General features: G+C 35.0%; 1 protein-coding gene across 5 annotated transcripts in view; it reads left to right on the top strand.

Annotated features, from left to right (window-relative positions):
• Positions 1-23801, top strand: part of PHTF2 (putative homeodomain transcription factor 2) — a 183699-nt gene that overhangs the window by 109549 nt on the left and 50349 nt on the right. For 4 of the 5 annotated variants that reach the window (XM_036758937.1, XM_036758941.1, XM_036758939.1 and 1 more), the window contains 2 exons: positions 13207-13372; positions 14344-14508. In XM_036758937.1, the coding sequence (XP_036614832.1) occupies positions 13207-13372; positions 14344-14508 (331 nt within the window). The remainder of the gene's footprint in view (positions 1-13206; positions 13373-14343; positions 14509-23801) is intronic. The other variant, XM_036758940.1, reaches the window with a different exon arrangement.

A 23801-nucleotide genomic window follows, 5' to 3' on the forward strand; every position in this document is an offset into this window, starting at 1 on the left:
TATAAGGAACATTTATTCTACCATGGGCATGTAGAATAAAAATTTTATTCCTAATTACTGTTATTATGACTCTTGAATACCAAAGTACAATGCGTTTTGTTTTACTCAAAGAATTGTGAAATTTTAGTGTCAAAGATTATCTAGCCACAACCATTTTTTAAAAAAAAGATGAAATACACAACATGATAAATGTGGAAATAAGTTTAATATTACATGTACATGTATAGCCTATATCAGATTGCATGTTGTCTTGGGGAGGAGGGAGGGAGAAAAAAAATCAAAATCTTATAAAAGTGAATGTTGAAAACTTAAAAAAAAGGAAACTAAAAATAGTAGCAAGATAAAATATATGTATGTATATATCTGTACATATACCCACATATATGTATGTAAAAATTATATACATTATTCTCTGCCCACAGCACCCCCATCTCTACAAAGCAGGCAATAAGGTGGCTTTTCTTTGAGTTCAAGTTTGCTCATTAAAATTGCCCAGTATTCACTTAAAAAAATGAATGACATAATGGACCCAGAAAGATAACAGAAACTTTCCAGCTATATAACTTAGTTAGTTAGTAGAAGAGCCAAGTTTAAAACAGCATCCTTACTAGTCTTTTCAATATATCACAGCTGTTTGAAATTATGGCTAAAATTAGTCTTAAGATAATATTCATCTAAAAAGCCTCTTAGGTGTTTGCTTATAGAGTTCACTACCATAAAACCCTCAAGGAAATTCTCTCAACATTGTACTATGTCTCAATTGGAATTTAACAAAAGGGTAAACTGAGGCAAATCTCTGTGCAAGATAACATTTATTAGCAGGGGCATGCTGCCTGTCAACAAATGGGTCATTAGATTGTCTCTATTTATGCCAAAGATCCTGAGCAAAAAGACAGTTTCCTTATATAGTTTTGGGAAGTGCAGAACAAAGAACAGAACAGGGTAGATGACATCATGGGATTGAGGGCAATAAGATTGGTTTCAGAGCTGAGGCCCAGAAAACAACATGATTGGGATGGGGGCTAGCAATGATACCCATTATTCTCTCATGAAACTAAAAAATGCCCATTATTTGAGTCCAGGTGCTAAGTCAAGGGATAATAGACCAGCCTTTTTGGACAGCAAACTAGACATCCTTGAAGGATATCTCTGTGGTATAAAGATATCAGGCCCAACTCCCTTGATTTCATACATATTCCCCAAGGTCATTTAAATTCCTTTAGGCAAGAAGAGCTGGATTTTTAAATATAACCCATTAATAGGTAGCTGAACTCTGAACTATATTAAGAGACAAAGAACCATGACTTGAGTAGTTACAGGACAAAATCAGTTAATTATAAAAAAGGATCGATAAGAAAATGATATCCGATAAATCTCAGTATCAGCTATTAGTGTTTTTTTTTTTGTTTTTAAGTGTAAAATGGAAAGGAAGAAAGACCATAAACTTATACATTGTGGATATAGAAATAAGCCCAAATTAACATTTGCTCTGTTTAATCCTAAGGATTGCTCTGTATTAGGATTTTGCCTGAACACTAGGAAATCTAGCCCTGAAACAGCCTTTGCCTTAGAAATCATTGAAGGTCTGTCTCAGGGACTTCTAATAGTAACCTGGATATCATTTCCAAAGTGAGTGTCATTCAGAGGTATAATAACTTAAAAATGATTTTAAATTCCCTTCTGTAAAAATGTTTCTTATATGGGCTCCATGTAACAGATACTGTTCCTCTTTAAAAGGGTAGAATGTGTTATAGGAAATTGTTGTTCAGTCATTTCAGTCATGTCCAACTCTTCATGATCCCAACTGGCATTTTTGGTTGTTGTTGTTTTTGGCAAAGATACTAGATTGGTTTGCCATTTCCTTCTCCAGCTTATTTTTACAGATGAGAAAACTGTGACAAGCAGTGTTAAGTGACCTGCCCAGGGTGTGAGGCCAAATTTGAACTCAAGGAGATGAGACTTTCTGGCTCCAGGGTTGGTACTCTATCCTGTGCCATTGCAATATGAAATTACAGACTTTTAATTTGGAACTCAAAATTTTAAAACATTAATGCTAAAAATTGCTCTCACATGTAATTGGAAAGTTTTTTTGGAGTAAGCAGTAAATTGTTGTAACTCTCCTATATTCACCTCCAGACAATCATAAAACAGTGCCCCAAAACAAGTCTTAGAATAGCAGAACCAATTAAAAGATGGGGTGAAACAGTCTTTTAGCCTAAGAAACTTGGAAGATCGGCAAGAAAGGTCTATTGCACTAGAGTAAAAGGAGAGCTTTGTCCAGGACAGGAAGCATCCCAGTGAGCCAGCAGCAAGTCCCATCTCAGCAAACCAGCAGGAGGTCCTGAGCCCCATGCAGTGGAGCAGGTGAAAGCCAAAACTAGGGCCCCCAATGTCCCTACATAGTCCAGGGAATGGGCAGACTCCAGGTCTGAGAACTACCGGGTGCTTCAACATAACCCCAGCAAACAGGCAACCTGCAGTAGCCAGACCTCCATTGCTTCAGCATGGCTCTGGGCAAACAGACAACCTTCAGCAGCCAGACCACCAAGTGCTTCAGTATAGCCCATGGAAAACACAGAAACTCACCATCAGCCTGAGAATAGCCAGACGCCCCCACTAGGATCCTGGCTCAATACCAGTAAACTGCCAGAACCATAAAGCCTCTAGCAGCACCAGCCAACCCCCACCCAAATCCCTCAGCATAGTACTAGAAACATGGGTCCCCCATGGGCCTTGGGGAAACATCAGTGTAGCACCAGGTAAACAATGAGGGCCTTCAATCTCTGCCACAAGAAGCCTGTGACAGTGCCCTTTTCACCCTGGAAGCAGAGCTCAAATTTAAAAGAAAGGAAAAAGGCCAAAAAAGATGTGCAAAATACAACAAAAAAAGAATCTGACCATAGAAAGTTATTATAGTAACAGGGAAGATCAAGAAGATTAAGATCAGAAGAAGACAACAATGTTAAAACACCTATGGGCAAAACCCCAAAGAAAAACGAAAAGTGCCCTCAAGCCTAGAAATAACTCAGAGAAGAGCTCAAAAAGGAGCTGAAAATTATATGAGAGAGGTAGTAGAAGAAAAAATGGGAAAAGAAATGAGAGTGATGCAAGAGAATCATGAGAAAAGGGTCAATAGCTTGGAAAAAGAAAACAACTGCTTGAAAAGTAGAATTGGCCAAATAGAAAAGGAAGTACAAAAGTTAACTGATGAAAACAACTCCCTAAAAGTTAGAATTGGACAAATGGAAGCTAATGACTCTATGAGACATCAAGAATCAACCAAACAAATTCAAAAGAGTGAAAATATAGAAGAAAATGTAAAATACCTCGTTGGAAAAACAACTGACCTGGAAAAATAGATCCAGAAGAGACAATGTCAGAATCATTGAACTACCTGAAAGCCATAATCAAAATAAAGACCTGGACAGCATCTTTCAAGAAATTATCAAGAAAAAACTCCCTGATATCTTGGAACCAGAGAGCAAAATACATTGAAAGAATCCACCAATCACCTCAGGAAAGCGATCCCCAAATAAAAACTCCAAGGAACATTATAGCCAAATTTCAGAACTATCAGGTTAAGGAAAAAATATGGCAAGTACCCAGAAAGAAACAATTCAAATATTGGCAAGCCACAATCAAAATTACACAGGATTTAGTAGTTGCAATATTAAAGGATCAGGGATTATGGAAGATGATATTTAGGAAGGCAAAAGACCTACCTGGTGAAATTAAGCATGACACTTAAAGAGAAAAAAATAGTCATTCAATGAAATAGAGAGATTTCAAGCTTTCATAAAGACATTGAATAAAAAATTTGATCTCCAATATCAAGACCCAAGAGAAGGTTAAAAAGTAAAAGAAAACATAAGGGATTCAATGGAGCTAAACTATTTACATCCCTACATGGGAAGCTGATACTTGTAATTCTTAAAAATTGTACCACTAGTGGAACAGCTAGAAGGAATATACATATATGAGTATAAGGTGAATTTGAGGAGATGACATAAAAAATAATTAAAGGATGAGAAAGAAAAGTGCATTGGGTGCAGAAGGAAGGGCAAGGTAGGATGGGGTAAATTATTTCACATGAAGAGTCATGAAAAACATTATGGTGGAAGGAAAGATGGAAAGGTCGGTTATGGGTGTTACTTGAACCTTACTTTCATCAATATTGGCTCAAAGAGGGAATAATATATACAATCAGTTGAATATAGAACTTACATGGCAGGAAAGTAGGTAGGAAGGAGATTAAGTAAAGGGTGGGGGCTGACAGAAGAGAGGGCAGGTGTGGGGAGGCGGTAGAGAGAAGCAAAACACTGGAGGGAAAGGATGAAAGGAGAGAGAGGACAAACAGGAGGAGAAAAGATGATGGAGGGAAATATACAGTAATCATAACTGTGAATGTCAGTGGGATGAACTCTCCCATAAAACGGAAGCAGAGAGCAAAGTGGATCAAAAACCAGAATCTTACAATATATTGTTTACAAGAAACAGATATGAAGCAGAGAGACACACACAGAGTAAGGGTCTGGAGCACAATCTATTATGCTTCAGCTGAAGTAAAAAAGCAGGGGTAGCAATCCTGATTTCAGACAAAGCAAAAGCAAAAATAGACCTACTTAATAGAGAGAAGGAAGGAACTACATCTTGCTTAAAAGGTCCCATAGACAATGAAGTAATATTAATTCTAAACATATATTCACCAAGTGATATAGTTTCCAGATTCTTAAAGAAGTTAAGTAAGTTACAGGTTCATGAGCAAATAAGAGATGGAGAGCGTTACAAAATATAAAATAGATAATTTTGATTATATTAAATTAAAAAGCATTTGCACGAACAAAACCAATGCAACGAAGATTAGAAAGAAAACAGAAAGGTGGGAAACAATCTTTACAGAAAATGTCTCTGATAAAGCCCTCATTTTTCAAATACATAGGAACTGAGTGAAATTTACAAGAATACAAGCCATTCCCCAGTTGATAAATGCTAGAAGGATATGAACAGGCAGTTTTCAGATGAAGAAATCAAAACTATCTATAGGCATATGGAGAAGTGCTCTAAATTACTTTTGATTAGAGAAATTCAAATTAAAATAACTCTGAGGTACCACCTTATACCTGTCAGATTGGCTAATATGACAAAAAAGGAAAATGATAAATGTTGAAGAGGATGTGGGAAAATTGAAATGCTATTGGTGGAGTTGTGAACTGATCCAACCATTCTGGAGAGCAATTTGGAACTGTGCCCAAAGGTATATAAAAGAGGCAGAGCCAAGAAGGCAGAGTAAAGGCAGGATCCTTCCTGAGCTCTCCCATAAACCCCTCCTATAAAAACCTATGAAAATGACTCTAAACAAATTCTAGAGCAGCAGAATCCTTAAAAAGATGGATTGAAACAAATTTCCAGCCCAAGACAACATGGAAGGTCAGCAGGAAAGGTCTGTTGCATCTGGGTGAGAGAGGAGTGCAGTCCATCACAGTCTATGCCAGTGCAGACCGAGCCTCAGCCCCAACAAACCTAGAGTAGGCCTCAGGGGACTGAATCACTGGCAGCAGAGGCAGTTTCCAGACCTCTCAACCCACAGATGCCAAAGACAACTTAGAAGGTCAACAGGAAGAGTCTGTTGCACTTGGGTGAGAGTGGAATGCAGTCCAGTGCAGGCCAAGCCAGCACAGCCGCAGCCCCAGCAAACCAGGAGCAGGCCCTTAGAATGACTGAATCTGTAGTGGCAGAAGCTGTTTCCAGAGCTCTCAGCACACAGACAGTAAGGGGGTTGAACAATTGGTGAGAAGAAAATTACAGGGGTGTTTTTGCTAGCACTGAGGCAGGACTCTGTTGCTTTGCCTACATTTGGATGTGGGCCCCAGCCCTGGGTGGCAGTCCTGGGGCAAGGAGGAGCACTAGTATAGCAGAACTTGTGGCCACAGTGGAGGAGGGACCCTCTTCACAGTTCAGGGCAGAAAAGAGTGCTTGTAGTCACTCATGGACCAGAGCATTGGCTAGGAGAGCAGTGAATACCTCTCTTTAGATCATACCACCGTGGAAGAACTGAAAACTCACAGGCCCCTGGAAGTATCTCTGAAAACAGCTGCATAAAACCCCTGAAGCTTGGGACAGTGTGCCTTGCATTTTGGAAACAGAGCTCTACTTTAACAAAGAGTTAAAAGTCAAATAATAGGCTGGGAAAGTGAGCAAACATTGGAAAAAAATGACTATTGAAAATTACTATGGTGACAAGGAAGATCAAAACACAACACTCAAAAGACAGCAAAGTCAAAGCTTCTACATTCAAAACCTCCAAGAAAAATATGAATTGGTCTCAGGCCATGGAAGAGTTCAAAAAGAATTTTGAAAATCAAGTAAGAGAAGTAGAGGAAAAATTGGGAAGAGAAATGAGAGTGATGCAAGAAAATCATGAAAAATGAGTCAATAGCTTGGTAAAGGAGACACAAAAAAATACTGAAGAAAATAACATCTTAAAAAACAGATTAGGCCAAATGGTAAAAGAGGTCCAAAAAGCCAATGAGGAGAAGAATGCCTTAAAAAGAAGCATTGACCAAATGGGAAGAGAGGTCCAAAAGCTCACTGAAGCAAATAATTCCTTAAGAGTGAGAATGGAGCAAATGGAAGCTAATGACTTTTTTGAGAAATCAAGAAACAATAAAACAAAACCAAAAGAATGAAAAAATAGAAGACAAGGTAAAATATCTCGTTGGAAAAACAACTAACCTGGAAAATAGATCCAAGAGAGATAATTTAAAAATTATTGGACTGTGTGAAAGCCATGATTAAAAAAAAAAGCCTAGATATGATCTTTCAAAAAATTATCAAGGAAAACTGCCCTGAGATTCAAAACCAGAAGCTAAAATAGAAATTGAAAAAATCTACCAATTACTTCCTGAAAGAGATCCCGAAATGAAACCTCCCAAGAATACTATAGCCAAATTCCAGAGTTCCCAGGTCAAGGAAAATATTGCAAGCAGCCAGAAAGAAACAATTCAAATGTTATAGAGTCACAGTCAGGATTACATAAGATTTGGCAGCTCTTACATCAAAGGACCAGAGGGTTTGAAATATGATATTCCGGAGGGCAGAGGAGCTAGCATTACAACCCAAAATCACTTGCCCAGCAAAACTGAGTATAATCCTTCAGGGGGGAAAATGGATATTCAGTGTGATAGAGGACTTTCAGGCATTCTTGATGAAAAGACCAGGGCTGAATAGAAAATTTGAATTTCAAATACAAGACTCAAGAGAAGTAAACAGGAAAGGGAAGTCATAAGCAACTTATTAAAGTTAAACTGTTTGCATTCCTACATGGGAAGATGATACTGGCAACTCATAAGACTTTTCTCATTTTTAGAGTAGTTAGAAGGAGTGTATATATAAACAGAGGTCACAGGTATGAGTTGAATATGAAGAGATGATATCTAAAAAAATAAAATTAAGGAGTGAGAGGAATGTACTGGGAGAAAGAAAAGGAGAAGTAAAATGGGGTAAATCATCTCACATAAAAGAGGCAAGAAAAAACTTTTACAGTGGAGGGGAAGATGGGGGAGGTGAATTGGCTCAAAGAGGGAATAACGTGCACACTCAAATGGGTATAGCAATCTAACTTACCTTGCAGGAAAGTAGGAGGGGAAGGAGATAAGAGAAGGGGGGAAGGTGATAGAAGGGATGGCACACTGGGGGAGGGGGTAATAAAAAGCAAAACACTTTTGAGGAGAGACAGGGTGAAGGGAGAGAATAAAATAAGCAGGAGTGGGGGGACTAGGATGGAGAGAAATACAGTTAGCAGTATTAACTGTGGAAAAAATTTGAAGCAAATTTCTCTCATAAAGGCCTCATTTCTCAAACATATAGAAAACTGAGTCAAATTTATAAAATAAGATCCATTTCCCAATTGATAAATGATCAAAAGATATGAACAGTTTTCAAATGAAGTAATCAAAGCTATCTATAGCCATATGAAAAAATACTCTAACTCACTATCCATTGAAGAAATGCAAATTAAAACAATCCTGAGATACTACCTCATACCTGTTAGTTTGGCTAATAGGTCAGAAAAGGTAAAAGACAAATGTTGGAGGGAATGTGGGAAAAATGAGACTTTATTGCACTGTTGGTGGAATTGTGAGCTGATTCAACCATTTCTGTAGAACAATTTGGAACCATGCTCAAAGGGCTATAAAACCATGCATACCCTTTGAGCTAGCAATACCACTACTATGTATATGTCCCAAAAAAAATAAAAAAGGAAAAGGACCTATATGCACAAAAACATTTATAGCAGCTCTCTTTTGGGGGTAAAGAATTAGAAGTTGAGGGAATGCCCATCAATTGGGGATTGGCTGAACAAGTTTTGGTATGTGATTATGATGGAATACTTATTGTGCTATGAGAAATGATGAGCAGGATGCTCTCTGAAAAACCTGGAAAGACTTGCATGGGCTGATGCAAAGTGAAATGTACCATGTATAAAGTAACAGCAGTATTGTAAGATGATCAACTGTGAATGACTTAGCTATTCTCAGCAATACAATCATCCCAGACAACTCTGAAGGATTTATGATGAAAAATGCTATCTATCTCCAGAGAAAAAAACTAATGGTATCTGAATACAGATTGAAGCATACTTTTTTGTTTTTTTTTTTTTCTTGTCTGTGTTTTCTTTCACAACATATTATGGATATGTTTTACAGGACTACAACTATATAACCTATGTTGAATTGCTTGCCTTCTCAATGAGGGTGGGTGGGGAGGGAGGAAGGGAGGGAATTTGGAACTCAGAGTTTTAAAAATGAATGTTAATTGTTGTTTTTACATGTAAATGGGGGGGATAAAATACTAAATTTAAATAAACAACTTTGCATGCCCTTTTATCCAACAATATCACTACTAGGTTTATATCCCAAAGAGATCATAAAAAGGGAAAAGGACCTATGCATGCAAAAATATTTATAGCGTGGTGGCAAAATATTGGAAATTGGTGGAATGCCAATCAAGTGGGGAATGGCTGAAAAAGTTATGGTATATGAATGTAATGGAATACTATTGTGCAATAAGAAATGATGAACAGGCAGATTTCAGAAAAACTTGGAAAGACTTGTACAAACTGATGCAAAGTGAAATGAGCAGATCCAGGAAAACATTGTACACAGTATCAGCAACAATTGTGTGATAACCAACTACAAATGATTCGGCTCTTTTCAGCAACACAATGATCCAAGACAAATACAAAGGACTCCTGAAGGAAAATGCTGTCTACATCCAGATAAAGAACTCTGGTGTACTCTGAATGCAGATTGAAGCATATTATTTTCACTTATTCTTTTTTGTGTTTTTTTTTCCTTTTGATCTGTTTCTTTCACTACGGTGACTAATACGGATATATGTTTTACAGATAGCACATGTATAACCTATATCAAATTGCCTACCATTCTTGGAAGAAGGGAGGAGAGGGAGAGAGGAAAAGAATTTGGAACTCAAAATCTTGTAAAAATAAATGCTAAAAATTTCCTTGACATGTAATTGGGAAAAAATAAAATAGTGTTTAAAATTTTTTTCACTTGGGAAAAAAAAGAATTCACAGCCTTTTATTTTAGCTAGTAGCATAGTATTATTGTTTGCCACAAGGAAATATGGTACACTAACTGAAGAGATGGGAGATTCCCACATGTGATTGCAAATGTGTAAGATATTAATAGTTTGTGGAACAACTAGTAAAATTTTGAGAACCACTAAGGTTAATAGAAACCTCAAAGGTAAGAGGGTTTTTTTTTTTGGATTTATAAAATCAATTCAGTAGATACACATCAACACCAGTCTTAACAAGAAAATTAGATATCTTAGGACGGAAGCGCCTAAGGGTGCCTATCTGGGAAACTAACTTTGTCTAGCATTTAACAGATGTGTCTTCCCTCTGAAATAATTTTTGATGTGTCTTATTTTTATTTAAATAAACAACACAAAGCATATGCAAGTTAAAATTTAATTTGTATGTAGAATGATTGTACTAGGAAAAACATCTAGCTAAAAAGGAATTTTTGGTAGGCTTTATAAATTGTTTATTAAAATTTATTTTTGAGCCTTTTTGTGAAAGAGGCAACTTTTTTAATACAAATGGCTTTTTAAAACAAGTTTTCCTGTAATAAGAAAATAATACTGTAATTATTTTGTGAGTGGTCATATAGGATATATTAATATACCCCATTGTTGTAACCATCCTGTCTTATTGCCAAAAGATTTACCAACATTCTGGAATCTTTACAATTTAATTCAACAGACATTTATTAAATCCCTGTTATAGTGAGATGCACTGTTGATACAAAGAGAAACGAAATAGTCCCTGCTTTCAAGTAGTTTTAATTCTTCTGAATGTAGGTACCTGTTTGTAGGTTTGTTTGATGCTCCATACTGTACTACTTCTAGATAAATATATAAGTGCTTAGAATGCTTAGATTTCATGATATTAGGTTTTGCTGCTTCTTGTTATCTTAATGGTTAATGACAATAAAGTTGATTTTTAATATGCTATGAAGTGTGAAGGGAAAGTACCACCCTTAGAAGCATCATCATTACTTCACTATTCAAAACCTTAATACTTATCATGGGAAGGATATTTGGTTTTAATTTGGGGAGAGGATTTCTTTGATATGATATCTCACTGTATCTCTTTGGATATAGTGCAAGTGTCTACTAGAAAGAGCACTGGACCAGAATTCAGAAGAGTTGGGTTGACATCCAAACTCCACTTTTCTTAGTTTTATGATTTTCAGCATCTTACTTTGAGCCTGTATTTTCTCATCTCTGTGGAGTTTCCTCATCTATGAAAGGGAGATAATGCTTATATTACCTGCCTGTTTTATGAGGGAAAAGCACCTTTTAAGACATAAAGTATTATATTTTGTTTTTACAGCAACTATGATGATAGCTTGGAGGCAAGAGATGACCTGTCGAAGGTTTCTTGTTCTGTTATTACATGGCTCTTACACCTTATAGGATATACCATAATATATCCAGATTATGAAGGGCCTTGGAGAACATGGAAACTAAAGAATGTATGATACAGATAATTCACCTTTCCAGTTCTCAAAAGAAATTTATATTTAATCTGGAAAAAAGGCTACTGAAGGTTGACTTTTGTGTATATATAAGATATATTTGGTTTTGGTGTAACAATAATTTGGCATAACAAATACTTCCCTTCATAGTTGTTGCCTTTAGCCTCAAATAAAACTATCTGAATTAAACATTTAAAATTTTTTACCACTGGGTCCCAGTGTGCCTTTTCAGTTTTATTACGCAGTACTCCACTTCCTGAGCTCTTTGATCCTGTCAATCTTGACTTTTTACTGTTCCTTATTTGCTATGTTCTATTTTCTGTATTCATGTCATCCAATTTTTCACCTTGTATGGTATTTTACACACACACACACACACACACACACACACACACACACACTCTTACTTTCTACCCTAGTAGAATCTATGCTTCTTGAAGGTGTTTGGCACAGTCTCCTGGTACATCTTAGGTGCTTAAAAAATGCTTCATTGGTTAGGCCAACCCAGAAGTTCTCTCCCTAAGGAAACAAAAAACAATAACCTAGTTAAGCAAAAACATCCAACATAACAATTATCCCTGATAGGACATGTAATATACTATAATAGCTTGTGATTCTAACACTTTTCTGTTATGTTAAGGGAGAGATTACTAGAATGCTAAAATAACACAAAATAGTTTAAAATTGTGGAATGAAGCATTGAAATTACCAATGAGTAAAACTTTTCTGATAAGAAAAATGAATTATTGAAGTGGATAACAGCAACTAACATTTGCTAAGCACTCCACAATTATTTAATTTAATCTTCACAACAACCCTAGTAAGTAGATCTTTTTATTATCCTAATTTTACAGATAAGGAAACTGAGGCAAACAAGTTGATTGATTTTCCCAGGGTTACGCAGCTAGTAAGTGAAGTCAGATTTGAACTCGTTTTCCTGATGCCAGGCTTGATGTTCTATGCACGGAGCCATGTAGCTGCCCCTGTAGATCTCACCATCCACCTGCTCCAGAACAAAATACCCCTCTGTGATCACCACTTGATTGTGCTGTCTTCCCCTATTGGAATGTAAGCCCCTTGGGGGACAGGGATAGTATTTTTTAAGTGTCTTCCCCAATAATAATAGTAATAGCATTTATGTAGCATTTTAAAGTTTGCAGCGTGCTTTATATGCTAGCTCAGAAAGGATATAGTAAGTAGTAAATGCATTTTCTTGCATCAGTCTGTTCATTCATCAACTGTCATTATTTGCCTGGGATGGTTTAAGAATAGTCTTTCCTGAAGAAAGGAAATTTAAGACTAAACAGTCACACAGTGATCTTCCATTGCTATATTGTCATATTTTATATGTGAAAATTTGTATTAATTGGAGGTATCAGTAATACTTAAGGAGGGAGGAGATTTTTGGACTATTCCCTTCAATAAAAATGGATATAAATATGAGAAACCTGAAATTCATCAGGAAAACAACATCTAACTTGAAATGCTTCATGGTTTAGAAAATACTTTCACATATATATATATATATATGTGTGTGTGTGTGTGTGTATATATATATGTGTGTGTGTATACATATATATATGTGTATATATATATATATATATATATATATATATATATATATATATATATATATATATACTTTCACATATATTAATCCTTGACAATTTCAAGCCTTGAGTATATATAGTAGTTTTATTGGGAAAAAATATACTTAGAAAAGTTTTAATTAGTAATTTTAGTATGATGGAACCAAACAGATTTTTTTTCTTTTCTAACAAATGTATGATTTTCAAAATCAGGCTATGACAGAGACCTAGATTTAAAACACAAAGGGGTAAATATATTTAACATTAGTCATATTCTTTTATTTTCTAGATCTAAGTGCAATTTCTGTGTACTTTTGAAATATTTACTTTAGTCATTGACTTATGGCATGGTTTCAAGTTCTTTGAATAGCAAGTTCAACCTGCTGCTAACAATAAAAGCGTTTGACAGAGCTTTGCTAAAGTAATGTTTTTAACTTCTAATTCAGAATCTAAAAATTAGCTGGCACCATGCAATATGAGTACTTTTTTTAGAAAATAAATTTTGGAATCGGCAATGAATATAATTAAACATTTTCTTTCCTGTTTTGCAGTTGCCGCAATAGTATTATTCTGTTCAGCTCCAGGCCCACATAGCATACCTCTGACTGAAGTAATTGGGCCAGTATGGCTAATGCTGCTACTGGGAACTGTACATTGCCAGATTGTTTCAACCAGAACCCCTAAGCCTACTCTTAGCAGTGGGGGCAAAAGAAGAAGGTACAGTGTTCTAAAATGACAGCGTTGTTCATCAAACAAGGAATGTGTGTGTTTAAATGATTCTGGTTCTGGTACTACAGATAACACACAGGAAGGAACAGTGCAGTGTTTTATAGGTTTCTTGATTATTGTTATTTTAATCTGCACAAAAATGTGTTTTCTTGTCAAATTACTTTTTATATATGAAGCCCTCATCTCCAAAATTGATCTCCAAAACCTACATTCTCTATTGTCATGCTTTGTAATTTTTTGTTATTTTTTCCCAAGAGAATTTTTAGTTACTGACAGTGACTAGCCTTGTGGCATATTTAACATTATCATGTTATTATTAAGATTATAAGATGTAGCATAAACGTGGGTTAAATAAAGTTTTTTAAATCCCATTTATTGGGTGGTAATGAAATGTTGAAGTAATTGAATATTTCCCTTTGCCCACATAAGCCTGTTATGTCTCATTGGCCAGTTAGTAACAGTAGATTCTGTTTTAAAGGGCAATTGAAGTGATTCCTCTTTTGATCATTGTTGCTCAGTGATCGCTATTTTCACAAATTTCAAGTATTATGGTTTTGAATTTGAAACCAATGCTTCATTTCCATTTTTTTAGGATAAAATGTATTCATAGTATTTTAATGACATTAAAATTAGATTATAATTAGCTCTACTCATGGTCTTCTTTCTTTGTCTGCAAATAATTGGCCCCAAAATAGTAAAGACATTCTTTTGTAAACATCTGTTCAGCGTGATCCTTACTACTAAATGTCCACTGATATGTCAGTATGAGCATGGAGCAAATATATTAGCACCAATAGAAACTGGATTTGAATGTTGTTTTGATTAAACCTTAATCTGCATCTTACTATGTGTTAAAGTTCCTGACTTTTATGTTTACATAAATTGTTGAACACACTACAGAGCAAGTGGTTATTAACCCTTATCAAGCTACCTTCCACTTTTAATCTCTTCTGATGAAGGAAATTAAGAAAAGCAGCACATTTGGAAGTGCATAGGGAAGGAGATGGCTCTAGTACGACAGATAACACACAGGAAGGAACAGTGCAGAACCACGGTACCAGCACTTCTTACACTATTGGCGCTGTCTTCAGAGAACTCTGGCATGCTGCTTTCTTTTTATCAGGGTTTGTATTTATTTAAAGCTATGTTTGTCTTAGAGATGTATTATCCCTTTTCTGGAAAAGTTGTGTATGTGTGTGTATAATACATATATGTATACAATGCACACACATACATACACATTTATGTTTGTACATATATGTGTGTGTGTAGCTTTAAATTTCTAAATTCTTGGTTTTTTGATCCTTGTTTTATAAGTTTTACTATAGGCAGTGAAAAATGAAAATCACAGAGTAATTTAGAGATGTATAGATACTTCAGAAAGAACACAAAAGGCAAATAAGTTTTTTAATAGGATTTTTTGTTGATTTCCTTCATTCTACTCTTATAATTCCATTAACTAAAATTGTGCTTTATTATAATTCTGGATATTGATTCAGTTTTTTGGTATGGAGTCAAGTTGTATGAAATTTGTTTCCCTCAAATCTTTGCTTTTAGGATTCTAATTTTAATTAAAACGAACAGGGGTCTATTGAAGTAAAAAAAATCATTGTAATTTATTATGAGTTATTACTTTATAATTTTTTATTTTTAAGCTTTCATTCTTAATGAATACGTTAGAATAGGGGAGAGTATAATTACAGCGAATTTTAGGAATACATGTATCCAAGTCAGTTTGACCATCATAAAGTTATTCTTTTGCACTCTTCTTAAACATTCCAATTCTGTTGGATATACACATGTAGTAGGTCTAAAAAATTAGAAAGAAACTTTGGTGAAAATATTGATTATAGCTGATGTAATTAAATTAACATAAATCAAGAAAAGGGATAATGCAAATGAATATGTACTTTTTTCTCATTAACGCCTTTACTAACATTGTCTTTTTCGTATTTTTCTAATTGTGCTCTTATGCTGATCAAGTTTATCCTGCATTATTAAATTGTATGTTGGACCAATCTTATTTGATCATGATTTTATTGATATTCTTTTAAAATGTATTGCTGTGTAGAAGTATAATATGACTGGATTTATTGCCAGGTCAATGCATTCCTTTGAAAGCTAAGCAGTGTATTTTTCATGTAGGCCATTTTCTGGCAACATCCACTCCTCACCTTATTATTTTCAATAAGCTAATGGGAAACTTTGGCTCTTTACTATATATTATCATGACATTGCATTTTCATAATGTCTGATAAAATATTTATGTATCCTGCTGTAGGGTTATAGCAGTAAAAAGACTGCTAAAAATTTTACTGCTAAAAATTTAGTCGACTTTGACAACATTCCTGTTAAGCATGGGTGAGAATTATTTTTTCCCTCTCGGTTCTAAGTGAAATAGAGGTAGGTTGGTACAGTAGAAAGATCCCTGGATTAGGAATCAGAAAACCTGGGTTCTGATCCCACCTCTGTTACTATAACCTCTACCGTATAATCTGCTGATGAATATCTTAATCTCACTGAGCTTCAGTTTCCTAATATGGAAAATTTGGAAATTAATATTAGTTTCAAGGTTTTTATAAAGATGAAAAGATGTGACAAAAAACACTTCATAGCCTGTAGAATATAATATCAATAAAAGCTATTCTCATTTCCTTTTATTTGGTGAGCAAAAGGTTAGTTGCAGAGCCTGTTATTAAAACTAGGTTTTATGTAATAGCACTAAATATCTTAGCCATTAGACTATTATGCCACATCTATAGGATTTCTTACCCCTTCATCACTAGTCTGAAATATCTTTATTCCTAAAGGTGTTTTCCTTTAGGAAAATACATGGAATTTGTTATTCTCTTTCATTGCATGGTACTGTCAAGAATAAGTCAATTCAGCTTAACATACTATTTAAACTTATGTATGAGCGTTAGAATTTTTCTGTGTTTTGACATTGATGTATACTTATTCCTCCCTTCCCTTTCCCATGGTTCTTAATTTAGCCCATTAGCTGCTGTTTAAATAGCAGATAGCAGCAAACTTTATTGCCGGTTTGCTGTCGATGTGATGGGAAAGCTCAACTATTGATGTTCCCAGTGTAATAAATTAATATAAATTTGAAAAAAAAAATTTAAGACTGGGTTTACCCATCTGCCTCCAGGACAGAACTTCATTGCACTCATTAGTGCAGTACTACTGCTGATCTTTGTAGCATTGACCTATTCCATTACTGGCCTAGACTGGTTTACCTCTACTTAGGCAGCCTGATGTCCTCTTGCTCCTAGATACTCACCATATTTGTGCTGAACTTCCTGCAGACCAAGCCAGTCCAATAAACATTTATTAAGTGCCTCCTGTGTTCCAGGCATTGTCCTTAGCACAATACATTTAATAAAATGTACATATAATTAATATAATTAATTACATTTACAATGAATAAAGTTTACATTTTCCAATTTACAATTAAAAATACATTTACAATTAATAAAAAGACAGTCCTTGCTCTCAAGGAGTTTACAGTTTAATGGATTAGACCTCAAATTGCACAGACCACTGCATCTCAGAACCCCTGAGCTCAAGAGATCCTGTAGCTTCCGGTTCCTCAGTATCTGTAATTATAGGTTATGTGCCAGCATACCTGGCCAAGAATTTTCTTTAACCTCTCATGAGAGGCCATGCATCATTTGTATAGAAGGCCAATTGTATATTCAGGGAGACCTGAGGTCCAGTTCTACCTCTGACCATGTGACCCTGGGTAACTTAATCTCTCAGTTGCTGACCTACATCAATATAGAGTTTCTACCCTGGAAGCTGCTACAGACAAATGAAATTGCATTTCTGAGTTACATCCCTGCCACCCCTCCAAACAAAACAAAAAATCCTGAAAGTGAGACCTCAGAGTGAGGAAGACATTTAAGACCTACTTCTGACACCTATGTGATACTGGACATGGCACTTACAGTTTTGGTTCACCAGGCGACTCTCTAAGATAATAAATTGGAGAGAAGTTGCCGTGTGCATTGGTACAGGTTTCTTCATTAGGTGTGTTCTACACCAGTAAAAACACAGGTCAGTAAATCAATCAAGCAGTTAGTATGCACCTGCTATTAGTGTGCCAGGCACTATGCTAGATGCCAGGATCCAAATAAAAGTGAAAACAATCCCCACTCTTAAGGAGATTATGGTCTAACTGGGGCTATGCATATACAAAATAGATAAAAGGTGATTTTGTTGAGAAAGTGCTAGCAGCTGGGGGACAGGGACAGTGAAGAGCTCTGGAAGGAAACTAGGGCTTTCAGGAGACAGAGGTAAGGAGGCATTTGCAAAAGTCCAGACAGTAGATGATGAGGGTCCAAATTAGTGTGGTGGCTGTATGAGTGGAGAAAAGGGGGCAGATGTGAGAAATGGAGAGGGACAAGGGACAAGAACTGAGTAGATTTGTGAGAGTGACAAAGGAAGTGAAAATGGCCCCAAGGTTACTTGCCTTTGAGACTTAAGGAAGGTGATAATGTCAAGAGAAATTCAAAAAAATGGGGTGGATTTAAGGAAAAGGATTAGTTTTGGATATTCTCTGTTTGAGATATAGCAGTTGAAAATATCCAGTAAACAGTTGGTATTGTGGAACTAGAACTCAGGAGAGAGTCTAGGCCTGAATATTTAGATTTGGGAGTCATCAGCGTTGATAGACCATTAAATCCATGTGAGCTGATGAGATCACTAAGTTAGAGAAAAAGAAAAGAGGCTTTGGAAAGAGCCTTAGTGTAAATATTCACAGTGACCAGTTATGTTGTAAATGATAATTCAGTAAAGAAGACTGATGAGGAATCAGACTTGTAAGAAGAGAACCAGGAGAGCAGAGTATGTATGAGGCTGTGGAGAGGAGTGAATAGTGTCCATTGCAGCTAAGAGTTTAAGAAGGATGAGATTTAGAAAAGACCACCAAATCTGTCACTTAAGAAATCATTGGTGACTTTGGAAATGGCAGAATTTCAAGTGAGGGATGAAGTCAGAAGTCAGACCATTGTGAGTTTAGAAATAAGTGAAAGGAGACGAAGTGAAGGCAACAGACAAACTTTTTTTTGAGGAGTTCAGGAAAAAAGATAGCTAAAGCATCTTAGTTTTCAGATCGAGAACAAAAACCTCCAACTTTACAGAATCCTTTGGTTGAACTAATAGAATTTTAGAGCTAAGCAGGATCTAAAAGAACTTACAAATAATTATAGTATATAAGAAGAAAGGGCCTGCGTCCCATGGAGGAAACCCCAAAAGACATACCTATTCTAAGAGGAAACTCAATCAGCAAGGGTGTTGGCAGTGTACACTGTACAAAGGGGCAGATACTGAATACGATGTTGGTATTTGTTGCCTTCTTGATCTTTTTTCTTCATAGTAGTGTATCATCACCTGCTTAGTCTCCATTTCTCCTTCCCCATTTCCCTCCCTTCTTCCACAGTCATCATAATTCCAAGTTTGTAGCAATGGAGCCATGTACCTTGACGCTATAATCAGAAACAAGAGGTATATGTAACAATCCCCTTAAAACTCTCAGCTATATCCTTTACTTTTGAGAGATTGGTCTTGCTTCTTCCTGTGCTCTTTATACTCCGTCATATTTACAAGCTACTAAATAAATGTATTCAGCTTGTAATTTTTGCATGGCAGTACAGAGCATTACTTGACTTTTAAATTGGCTGACTTAGTGTTTTACTAGTGTTGTTTATGTTCTTACTTGTTTCATGCAGTAGGTTTGGGACTACATGAACCAGCATATCCTTTAGAAGTTGATGAAACTTTTTTCCTGACTGGGTTAAAACTTTCAACGTGAAAAATAAGCCCACTGTCATGATTTGTGCAACATTAATTTATATCTGGGAATAGGGTTGGGTGGAAAGACCAAAAACATTAATCAATTTAAGTGACCAAATTGTATCTTTTTCCAAAGGTCATTTCTTCTCAAGAGTAGCTATGTGACATAAATGCTATTCTCCCTGAATAGAAAATTCAGTATTTTAATAGCATTTTACTTCAAATGTGCCAGTTCATGTCAGTTTAAGACTTGATTGTCATACTAGGTAGAAAACTGTAGGCCTGGGCTGTGATACTGCACTTGTATTTTATTGCTTTGCAAATCCTATGACATATGAAAGGCAATGCAGGAAATACTGCTTCTGGCAAAGCTTTTGGTAGGAGTAAGTTGAACCAAACTCAATTTTTTGTGTATTTCCTGTCCTAGAGGTATTTCTAACATCATTACCCAAATAGTTGTGGCTCGGTGTCTGAGTTGATCTGTCAATACTATTAACTCTGGTTTAAGCCTTTGTTTTCTGTGTTTGTGTTTAAATATTAAAGGGAGATAGCTTTGAAAAACTTTAAGTAGATATTTTGTTTTATGTGTGGATAAGAAACATGAACTTGTTGCTTCTGAAATGGTTCTTTTATTTGGCTCTGAAAATGAGATTAATGTACACATTATTTTAAAGTTGAAATATTATTTTCTTTAATCATTTAAAATTAGTTTTCATTAATTCAGCAGCTTTTTCAAAATTACTATATTTATATGCTATTTTTATTTATATTATTATTTTCCTTCTATGAGTACTCTGATGCTTTAATTTTAATTGGATGGGAGAGATTATTTAAATATCTAGATGTATGTGTATGTATGTATATGTATATACATATAGTATGTATATGCACACTGATACATATCTGGCAAGAGTTACAGATATGCACTTAAATATATTACATATATGTGAATATACATGCAACCACACGTGTATATATACATACATACATGTATGTGTGTATATATAAGCATATCTATTGCACTTAGCCAGATATATTAATTTTTCATACTTCCATACTCATTTGTTAAAGAACAATGACATGCAAAGTTACATTGGAATCAGTGACAAAGCTAATTGAAATCAATTCCCAAATAATTTTCTTTAGAAATTCTTTACTTAAAACATAAAAGCACTTTAATTGGAACTAGAGGTCTATTTATATTTGTGAGAAGAGTTAATTTTCAGAATGGTGTTTCTTTCTCAAGATGCTTGAAATAAGGGAGTATACCAAATGCATTGGGAAAAAAGCATAGGCATTATTACTCAAGAAAAGGCAATGAAGAAAATGTCAGTAACACTAAAATAAAAAAGAAAAGCCTCAGTGATTGGACATCAGTTGTTTATGATTGAATCAAATTAACGTAGTAAAAATTCTAATAATCCCAGAATGATTTTACAGATTTAATACAGTACTTGTGAAAATGTCAAAGATTTTCTTTACATAATTACATTGATGAAGAAAAATGAAAAGATAAGACTATGAAGGAACATACGAAAGGAAAGCTGTGGTAGGTAGTGTTGCACTCCCAGTCTTTAAAACATATTACAAAGCAGTTATCATCGACATTATTTGGTTCTGGGAAAAAATAGAAAAATAGATCAGTGGAATGGAATAAAGATGTAAGAACCCAACTAAATATATGCAAAAGAATAATGTTTGAAAAACATATAGAAAATTTTTTTTTAAACTGGAGATAGGATTCATTATTTAATAAACATACTTAAGGAATTTTGCTAACAGTTTGACAGGCAATAGATGTAGACTCTTATTTCACATTCTATACCTGAATGAGTTTTGTCTAAAGGATAGACTTACACATAAAATTATTTTAAAATGGAAGAAAATTGAATGTTATTTTTATCTATAGGTAAGAGAGATGAGTTTTTTTCTGTTAAATAGGATATATTAGGCATAAGATAGTTATATGTGATCTGTACCAAAATACAAACAAAAGAAAAATAACATATTTGGAAACAATATTTGTGGTAAATATGATAGGAAGAAAGTTGAAATTTGAAATATGTAAGGAACTGTTAAAATTTTATAAAAATAACTCCCAGGCCAAATATCAAAAAATATGAACAATTTTCAAAAGAGGAAACATTTTTTTCATAATTATTTTAAAACGTTCAACCTTATATAGCAAGAATGTTCATAGAAATACTTTTTGGAGCAAAAGGTGGCAAAGAGGTTGGGATGGCTGTTCATAAATTGGAGAATGGCTGAACAAATTTTGTTATGTAACCAAAGTGGAATATTATTGTACCTTAAACCTAAAAAAGTCAGAAGTCTGAGAAACTTGAGAAGTCTTATATGAACTGAGAGCAAAGAAAGCAGAACCAAGAGATTAGTATGCACAGTGACCACAATAATGTAAAGGAAGTCAACATTAAAAGACAGAGTTCATAGAAATTCAATGAATAGTCTTGATTCCCAAAGCATTAATATTAAGATATATCCTTTCCCCCTCTGTATCAGCAAGGCAATAAACGCAACATAGATGATAGTTGTCAATGCCTATGTGGTTGTGTTTCACAAAATATACAAGACTCTCCACATAGAAGGTAGAAGGAGTAAACGATTTATTCAGACACCAGAGGACCAGATCCTATAAGCCATCGGCCTAGTCCATCACAGCAGCAATGAATTCGGTATGCAACATCACATCATGGAGCCTCGCCATCCCAAAACCATCCACCCCCCCTGCTGGGGCTTTGCCACCTACAAGCAAAATTTACAGCAAGCACAGCTGTCACATATCTGCTGCACTTTTCCCTCAGCTCTAACTGCTCTCTCAGCATTTCCTGTGACACAATTTCATTTTCCTCTCAGCAGGCTCCTTCTACCACATGTGACTTAGGCTTCCTGTGATGTAAGCAGGTCACATGGCCTATTAATGGGTGGGAAAGATCTACAAATCTAAGTTGCTATTACACCCTCTTAATTGCTTCTGCATATTTTGTCATGCAGAGTTGATATTGGTTTGTTTTGCTTAAATTTCCCTTTGTTATGAGGAAGGCTCCTTTTGGGAAAACTGGGGTTAATTGGGAATAACAATGATATTTAAAAACACAAAAAAGCTAATTAATCATCGAAATGCACATTAAAACAGTGTTTAGAGTACAACCTCAAATTCATTGAACTGGCAAAAATAATTTAAAAACAATGAAATTTAATACCCACAAGTTGTGATAAAACAGGTACACACTCATTTCTGATGGAATTGCAGACTAGTAAAATTTTTGGAGCGTGATCTGACAGTGCAATAAAAATTGCAAAAATGAACATTCCCTTTGATCCAATAATTTGAGTATAATCTGAAAGCGTAATAAAAGAAAACAACACAAAACAAAAAACTCTCTGCTCAAAGATTTTTGTAGCACCCTTACATGTAATTGCAAAAAGCTGAAGAAACCTGAATGTCTAGCCATTAGGAAATGGTTCAATAAACATATTAATCCACCGGAATATTATAATGCGATTTATATCAACAAGTATAAAGAGTAGAAAGAAATATGGAAAGACCTTTACGAAGTTATGTAAAGAAAAAGGGAAAAAACGACAACTAGAAGAACAGAGTATGCAGCAATTATAAATACATGAATGGAAAAGTACATGGGAACAAATAGGCAAAGAGTAACTTGGAATAACTAGATATTTGCTACGATAGTTTATTGGTTGAACATTTGTTTAAACTTACATAGTTGCAAAGTAAGCTTAATTGGGTCCATTGTTTACTATTTTTATTAAAACTAATTAAAGAAAGGAAAATAGCAGCTTTCAAGCCATGTATACATTTCTGTAATATGTGTTGGTTACACCAAACCATAGAACCTTATAGAACCATCTAAATTAGATCCAGTTACATCTAATTATCAACCCAGAAAAAGCCAAGTGAATGAAAAATGCCAAGTGTTCAGACTGTGATACACAGTTGGAAGGACAGTCTATAGAGTTGGCCTATCTATACCAAATCTATATCTGTCTGTCTCTATGTCTGTGTCTATGTATGTATGTATGTATGTATGTATGTATGTATGTATGTAGATATAAGTATGTATGTATAGTATATATGTATAGTATATATGTATGTTATGTGTGTGTGTCATATATGTGTTTATGTATATATATGTATATGTAAATGTGTGTGTTTGTGTGTCTTCAACAGCCTTAACAGATGTTTAATATACTGGGATCAGAATTGAGGAAGAGAACCTTTTATTAACTTGGGAAGCTGATCCCTGCTTTCGTTGTTCCCAAGCTTCTTCCTAGAAAAACAAAATTTTAAAAATCCACCCATGTTTTTTCAGTGACACTATATCACTGCAAATAATGGAAAACCATAATCAAAATAGTGGGATACCCAAAGAGCAATGAAGTGATGCTTGGTGGATGGAAATAAACATACAAGAAACAATGTAAAAGGTCTTATCAAAGAGATTTTTGGATTGGAAAAGGGAGTAAGCACATCATAGGGTGAGAGATAATAGGTGACCTCTGTGCCTTCACAGTTACCAACATAATATTAAGAAGTTGTAGAGGTGAAGAAATCAGAAGATTTCATATACAGGAATCAAAT

This window comes from Trichosurus vulpecula, chromosome 5, assembly GCF_011100635.1.
Source record: "Trichosurus vulpecula isolate mTriVul1 chromosome 5, mTriVul1.pri, whole genome shotgun sequence".
Lineage (NCBI taxonomy): Eukaryota > Metazoa > Chordata > Mammalia > Diprotodontia > Phalangeridae > Trichosurus > Trichosurus vulpecula.